General features: G+C 41.3%; 1 protein-coding gene across 1 annotated transcript in view; it reads right to left on the bottom strand.

The window, feature by feature from the left end:
• Nucleotides 1-3,108: 3,108 nt before the first annotated feature.
• The window catches only part of tbc1d16 (TBC1 domain family, member 16), a 29,874-nt gene continuing 24,747 nt past the window's right edge, over nt 3,109-8,235 (bottom strand). Inside the window, exons 12-13 of the mRNA XM_085784316.1 lie at nt 6,941-7,087; nt 3,109-5,781 (exon numbers count right to left, since the gene is read on the bottom strand). Coding sequence (XP_085640442.1) covers nt 5,482-5,781; nt 6,941-7,087 — 447 coding nt within the window. The 3' untranslated portion in view covers nt 3,109-5,481. The remainder of the gene's footprint in view (nt 5,782-6,940; nt 7,088-8,235) is intronic.

Genomic DNA, 8,235 nt, shown 5'->3' with positions numbered 1-8,235 from the left:
CAGTGCTTTGGTTTGGATGAATAGCTGCAGGTCAGGTGCAGTGTGTATAATATTTAGAAAGTAGAGCATTAGCCTACATGTGACTGAAACTGCATTAAAAAAAATGGGTGGGGGGGGCTTTCCTGTTTTTTCTGCACATTCTTTCAGTGGCTGCCAGCCCAACATCTTGAAGAGGCTGGCACATCGGCCACTCTGCAAGTGAAACCAGCGGATTTCCACATCAGAAGGAAGAGAAACAGAAAACAAAGATGACGAAGATATTACATTTTCAAAAACACATCAGCACTACAAGGCATAAAGTTTCACCGCTAATAATTGCGCATTATTTGAGGTATTTAGAATAGTTGTGTGTCTGGAGATAAAAAAAAAATACACATGGCCATACTGCACACAGGTCTATTTGGGGGGGATTTGTTTTTCCCTACCTAGATAAATCTTGTTGCCAGCCAATGTTGGGCTAATCTGGGTAGCCTAAATGAATTAGCTTTGTGCTAACACAGCACTGTCTTCCTCAGGTGGCCCCGTTATTGATGTAGGGGAGAGTGGGGCAATGTGAGACACCGGGTGTACTAAAGCATGTTTTTTTCACAAAAATATGATTTTTGCATGTAAAAGTAAATTTTCTTGCTGTCAACTTAATCAACCGTTGTGCCAAAGCAAATTGATTTAGGTAGAAAAACTTATATGATACATGATGATGAACCACCAACACATAAAACCATGTGATGATGCTGGCTGAAAATTTGCCTGAATTTCTAAGAGAGGTCGTTTTTTCTAAAATGGGGGTGTTGGGGTAAAGTGAGACAAATGCTGCGGGGTAAAGTGAGACCATGGATGTATTATAATAAATCAATGAGTGAGACTATGAGCACACCACACACAAAGATTTACACTAGAATTTCATCCCCCAAGCCAGAAATCTTGCGTGATCAATGATCTGTAGCCACACTGCTTTGTTATGATGTGCTCTTCAATCAGCTCACTTCTTTATTGGTTAATTAACTCAATTTTAGTCACATTTCACTTTGTCGGCTCCCTCCACACACAAGAGGACTTTTGATCGAATTGGTCTCGATTGTCGGGTCCTACAACCTGACCCCCAGACTATCTAACTGGTTCTATCTGTCATTTAAATGTTAATTAAAACATTTTGTGTTGTATTTTTGGTCTTGAGTTACTTTGTGTTGAGAAAACAAAAGTGCTTAATTGACCAATCCCCATGATTCTGCTACTAGTCCGACGTTAGTTTTGGGAAGTGTGGTTACAAGCTAGCTGTCAGGATTCTAACTGTTCCAACATGTGTAGTTATGGTAGTGTGGTGGAAAATTGCTATGATGGGTATTCTCCTTGTAATAAGTGGTAACATAGTCTTTGAAGTAGTTGTACTAAGACCATGTAGGAATCCTGTTAACTCCATTAGTGGAGACATTTGTGTATTGACCATAATAAACCTGGGAGCAGAGCAAGGACACTAGGATGACCCATGGACAACCGTGTTTACTAACTGATCTAGGTTGTAAATCCCTATAGGGAAACCAACAACTGGGGTAGCCATTTGTTGAGTAACACATCTGTTGATTGTTTTATTGTCTGAGAAAGCTAGAAGTGCTTGTAGTAATGAAGTAACCAGAGTCATAAAGTGGGGTATAAGAAGGGACTGCAACCTCTGTTCTTGGGGCACTACTCTGAACTGCTACCTGCCATGTAGTTCTGTGTTCTGTTCCCTTCTCCCCTTCTCTGTGGAGAATGGAGAATAAACTTGGGTGCATGCTACCTCTCCTGTCTTGTTCTTTGACTCGCCATATTTTCACTGCCCTTTGTTCTAAATACATTCTGATAATTTCCATTGCTAGGGAAACATTCTGAATTAATGGGAAATGTGTAAATTTTTACTGAGCAAATGTAAAAAATGTCTCACTTTACCCCACTCTCCCCTAAAGGCTGCTGGAGGAGCAAGTCAACAATTTAAGGAAGTTGGGAACTCTGCCTTTCAGTTTCTCCTCATTAAAACTGATTCACAGACCAGTTATGTAATGTCATAACAGCGGCATTGTCGTCAAGTATGTTTAACATTGTTGACCTTAAAACTAAATGAACATGTTCATTTAATGTTGTAAAAGTCCTTTTCATCTCGAGACAACCCGGCTGCTGCTATAGTCAGAAGTGCTTCCTGTGAAGTTTAAGGTGTTATTAGAGTGATACACTTATAAAGTCATGACTTTGAAAAGAAAAAGATTCCTTTTATGTTTCACAGTGATTTACGATTTAACATTATCCTTCCTTTGTCACTTGTGGCCTCACTCCTCAGCAGAGGTTACAGTCCTGCTCTTAAATAGGGCCCATTTTCTCATAATGGACGGATTATGAGAAAATGGGCCCGTGGGGACAAACAGGAAAGAGGCGCCCTGCCCCTTTAATATAGGACCCTCAGACTGAAGGAGACACAAAATGAGTATAAACAAAGCAGCCTCTCTGTGGTGTTTCCATCTCTTTATGGGATTTCTAACATCTCTGTTGGGAGTGTTTATCCGTCTCTTTGTTGTTGTTGTTAATTTCTTTGCAGTTGTTTTTCACATTTCATATTTTGTGTATTTTTTGTCTTTAAATTGAGTTGTATTTTTCAAACAGGGAACATTACTACAGTGATCAAGTGTCAACTGATATGCAATATCCCAATTTGAAAACCTGGTCTATGTGTGAGAAGCACCAATTAACAATATAATCAGGTTTTGATGCTGTAATTACCAGTTAGATTAAATTGTTATTATTGAACTCATTGTGTTAAGACATGACCCAATGTTAGTTCTGGTTTTGGGTGGATTTTCTGATGCATACAGTAAATTATATATAACATAAGTGAGAACAAAAGGTGCCGACATATTAGAAATGAATTAATCATTAATCATCAAACATGTACAGTATTTCTATAAAAGAGGTATGGATGTGAAATCACAAAGGTATTTATAGAATTAAGATATCTATTTTATAATAAATTGTCATACAGTAGTAAGGATTTCGTGTCATATGAGCATTTCTCTTCTCTTCAAATTAAACTTGATGTATATACTCAATTAAAAAATAGAATAAATAAATAAAAAGACTTAATGCTAATACTTCAGCAGTGTTTAATGAGAAAAAGTATGGTGATATTGTAAAACATTTTCTAGAGATCTTTCATGAAAGTATGAGACTGCATTTTATTTTTTTTTAATACCAAGAATAAGAATAGGCTCTTTTTTCTGTGATGTGTACAGTCATATCGACATGTCATAGAGTTTAACAGCAACATTGTACATTCAGTGTTGACTGGTCACAACCCCTTTCAATAGGAGTAGTCATTCTTTAAGCTTGTGACTTACAGTGCCTGTGCAGACAATGTGGTTTCTTTGAGGACTTTAATAAATCAATCATCTTGTAGGCGAGCACACACACACACACACACACACACACGCACACACACGCAAGCAGAGAAGGAGTTTGATTATCCCACTGTGCATCTCTTAACTTAGCTCATTTCAACGTTATCTTTAAAACTCTGCAAGCGTTTCCAGTGAGCAGCTGCACATGATAAGAAGGAGGGAAAAGGAGCAGTTATGAATGTCATTTGCAGAGACTGCTTGCTGAGTGAGAGCGCAAGAGACCAAGAGAGAGAGAGAGAGATAGAGAGAAAGAGAGAAGGCTGACTGAAGGTCCTATTGTTACATTTTAGCACCAAATGTCTTCACCCCCGGGAGTGTCACTCAATAGCTCTCAGGGGAAAGTCTGTGTTAAGTGCCAGAGAGGTGAGATGTAGAACACTATGTATCCTTATATGAAGCCTGAATCATCCCTTTGCTCTCTGTCTCTCTGCTTTTTTTTCTTTCCTCTCTAAGGAGTAAAAACAGCCGAATTTTCTTTCTTCTTTACCCTGCCTGCTTCTCCCCATGATGACTGCTATAATTAAAGAGACTGGTCAGAGGGGAGGCCTTCTATGGCTGTTCTCCAACTCATTACCAGATGTTTAGAGGTCAGTCCAGTTTACACACACACACACACACACACACACACACACACACACACACTCACGCTCACACCCATGCATACGTTGGAGAGTTTCACGCTGTAAGAAGAAGAAGAAGCAAAAAACAGATACATTCATGTGGACTGATTCTTAGTGTTGATAGTGCCTTATCATTCATTTTTTTCAGGTGAGAGTGGACATGACGCTGAAGGTAAGAAAAACAAAACGAAACAATAACACTGTGTTCAACTGGATCTTCCCACCACCCCTCCTCCCTAAATACGGTTCAACACAGAAGACAGAAGAACTTCAAGTAAAACAGAAGGCCCCCGTCAATTTCTCTGTCGAGGTAAAAACGCGATCTGAGCTGTCTTTGGCAGACGGCGCTGTCGTATCCGTCCAAATCCTCAGACAGGAAACTCATTTTATACCTTATGATGCAAATGTGTAAACGGCGAAGCTCCTATTGCTCGACAGGTAACACGACCATCTGCGTCTGGCTTTATCAGAAGGAAACATATGGCTAACTTCCTCCTGTTTGTCGGGAAACACCATTTAAACACAGAGAAATGATGAGAATGTCCCATACAGTCACGCAGTCTGATGAGGAAACATGCCAAGCCCTATCACGACGGGAGTGTTTGTCATGTAAACACATTCTTACCTCTTGTCTGGGGCGTATGTGTTTTCCAACAAACATATTGTGCCCTCTATATGGAAAGATTCTTTCATGCAAGGATATAATATTGCTAAATATTTTTAAACTTCTGATATAAACGCACACATTCACTTGTTGAAAAAAATAAAATCAAACAAAACTTAAATGTTCCAGTAATTTGTTATAATCCTATTTCTGGGTTTAACCTTTCTTTTGTCGACAGCAATGGTTTGAATTTCCTGTTAAAACTGTCCTGTTCAGACTTGAGATATGCACATATAATTTGATATTCACATAAATATTCCATTGTGCGAACACAGGAACATTTTTTCAAGTTCTTTTTCAAGTTCTCTGAATGAATCTCCAGTTTCATTTGACCCGTGGTCAGAGACAGAGAGAATTCAGGCCGGTTGCCTCAGACCCTGATGTGACCCCTGCCCACAAAGCCCATGGAAGAATGCCAAGCCAGCAGCAGATGAGAACCTGAAGTAGCTCCAGACCAACACAGTGGCTGGTGATTGTCTGTTCTGCTCCAAGAGGGAAAGCGGCTTCTTGACCTCCAGCCTGTCAGCAAACCATCCTCATCGCAGATTCATGCGATACTGAATACTGCTAACGACATTCTGGTAAGGCAGCGATCCACCACGTCCCACATGAAAGGATCGAGTAACAAAAATCCTCATTGAGATGGTGGAGCGAGAAGCAGGGGGCTGTGGAGAGGAGTCAGAGGGCAGCAAACAGTTCAGGAATCCAGTAGCCGGACCCAAACCTTCGCTGTACTAACATTAACCGAGACCGGCGAGCGCTCCCCACAACCTCCACCTCAGGACTGTTTCCGGAAGGTGAAAATATCCCGGGTTTTGCATCCTTTCTTGCCCTCTGGTGGAGGTGTGGGGGCGGGGTTCGGTGAAGGCAAGGGTGTGGACGACAGGGAGGGCGAGGAGGGCTGAGGGGTGGAGGTGCCTCCATAGGGGCAGCTCTGGGAGTCTGGGTGTTCGCCCGAACACTCCACAGTGGGGATGTAACGGCTGTCCCACATCCCTGGGCCACACAGTTTACAGAGGTCGTGCAGGCTGCATGGGATCCTGGGGAGGAGGCGGAACTGGTAGAGAAGGCTGCGAGCCTGGAAGAGCAGGATGAAAGTGGGAGGATAAGATAAAAAAGCTAAATGCACAAGAGTGGAAGGAGCTTTGGACTGACAGGAAACAAGTGAGTACAGAGCAGTTAAAGCAGAAGTAAGCGATCCGGTCGTTTTGGCTAATGCTGCGTTCCAGGCAGGCTTTTGAAACCGTAAATTACAGCTTCAAGTCACGACTTACGACTTTGTAGCGTTCCAGGCAACCCACTCGTGTTTTTCCGACCTGTTTTACCTGTGAAAGTCACTATAACGGCCACTCGTAACTTCTGACCCGTGAACTCGTACCAGATCGAACTGGTACGACTTCACAGGTCGGAAAAACACGAGTTACGGGCTGCTTTGAACGCACCATAACAGTCCTCGTCCCTACGTCACCACATTCAGGCGCATCCCTTGGCTGCACACACAGCCCTTCATGCCGTTCTCTCTCCTCATTGGATAAAACTTGTAGGATACGAGAAAAGTTTTCTCCTGGGCTCAGAGCAGAGCAGAGTGACTGACAGACCCGTGTTTCAGACCAAACACTCTATGTAAGTGATTGCTGTCGGAGGATATAACTATTTAAGACTTATATTAACACAAATATATCACTTACTTCTGCTTTAACTACAGATATCAGACTTAGTGGAGTAAAACATTAAAATACATCAATAGTCTTGACTTCCAGCTACAAGAAAACAGCACGCTGTCAAGGTCAGCATTGCGTTGCATTACCTAAAGCTAAGAAAGCCGCTGCCCCTGCCTGCTCTGGAACAGTTGGATGCAAAATCTCAGGCAACAACAAAAGGAGTTATGCGTTCTGCATGCTAACATGAACTCACTGCCTGTGGTTGCAGCAGCAGTACTAACACAGCATCCATAAACATGAGGAAGCAGACACAGACACAGATGCAGATCATAAATCCTACTGCATGGCATGGCAGCATACCATTTAGCATCTCAAGGTCTCTAAAGGCAGGTTACGGTTTATCAGAGCTGCTTTGCTGCATCGTCGGACGGGTGGTACTTGATGCAAACACAACAATGGTTTGACTAATGCGGCCGATGCAGATTATTCCGATTATTCTAACGCTTTTTTCAGATGAATGGAGGTGCGTGTAGTTTGTGTCAGCAGAGGTGCGCCATAAATCATTAGACTGGATACCTTGCGTAGCACCAGCTCTCCATTCATGTGCATGGAGAGGTTGCTGAAGTGGAGCAACATTTGGTCAGTGGCGAGCAGCTGTTCTGTCACATCCTCCCCGTAGAGAACAATGATGGCCACACACAGGAACAGGTGGAAATAGTCTGTCTATAAAACAGAAGAAGAGAGGGTGGAGAAGAGGTCAAGACTTGAAGTCAAACGCAGGCAAATCTGCAAATGATCAGATTTTTTGGGGGGTCTGCTGCACCACTGGCTCACATCTCTGCATTTAGCCATGCCCTTGCCGCAGGGAACAACGAGAAGGTTACACAGAACAAAGAGAGACACAAATAGACATTCACAGAATTCAAATTAACACTGAAATCTGGTTCAAGGAAAATACAAATTACAAGTTCTTGTCCCAAAAATATAAGATTAAAAAGTGGAGAACCGGAATTGATTTTAAAATAGAAAGGTAAAGTCTGGATGAGTAAGTCTTTGTGTGTTTTAAATGCCAAAAATGCCTCTCTTAATATTTGAATATACTAGATTCAAATAATTTCCAGGGTCCTCTTATTGTCTAAATAATTCATTAAGATCATCATGTATTATCTGTCCCTCTGTCTTGCTTCCATCACTGATAGTTATACTTAAATTCCCTCCTCCTATTATAAAAAAAAATGAAATTCATAGAGAAAAGGCCTTTTTCTCAACAATTCAACAATAATCCTGTTGGTTTTAATTTAACCCACATGAGATAACAACAACAGTATTGTGAGCCAGTATTACCTATGCTTTCCTTTCATAGAAAAAAAAAATCAGATGCCAAACAAATTTTTATGTTCATGGTTAATGTGGTATATGTTATTCAACTGTCTAAACTGAGGTTTTACTCTGCTATCTCCTCCATCACCACCTGCAGCCAGGAGAGATGTTTAAGCTCTGTAAACACAACAGATACAAGTTTACATGAACACATGGTGGGTGCTGTTGGTAGTTAATTTATATTGACTTTTTCTTTTTGGCATTTGCATCTCAAAAGCTTTTGAAACGAATGAAATTAGACTAGATTCCACTGGAATGTGGGATTTTTATGGTAAATCTTCAGTGGAAAAAAAAAAAACAGAATCTAATCGCTGTTGAATTAAACCCTCAAAACGCCCTCAAGACTAAGAAGTAGTAATACGACATTTTAAAGGCATTTAGCCGGATTACAACAGTCTGTGGTGACAGGCTTTAGAGGAGAAACATGGACTCTTTCTGTTTTAACAATTCATCTCTGCAGGCGTCCTGAAAATTCATCAAGCGCTGCAGTG

Source organism: Trachurus japonicus, chromosome 8 (assembly GCF_045865225.1).
Source record: "Trachurus japonicus isolate A0001 chromosome 8, Traja_1.0".
Classification (NCBI taxonomy): Eukaryota; Metazoa; Chordata; class Actinopteri; order Carangiformes; family Carangidae; genus Trachurus; species Trachurus japonicus.
This window is presented reverse-complemented; position numbering and strand designations above follow the sequence as displayed.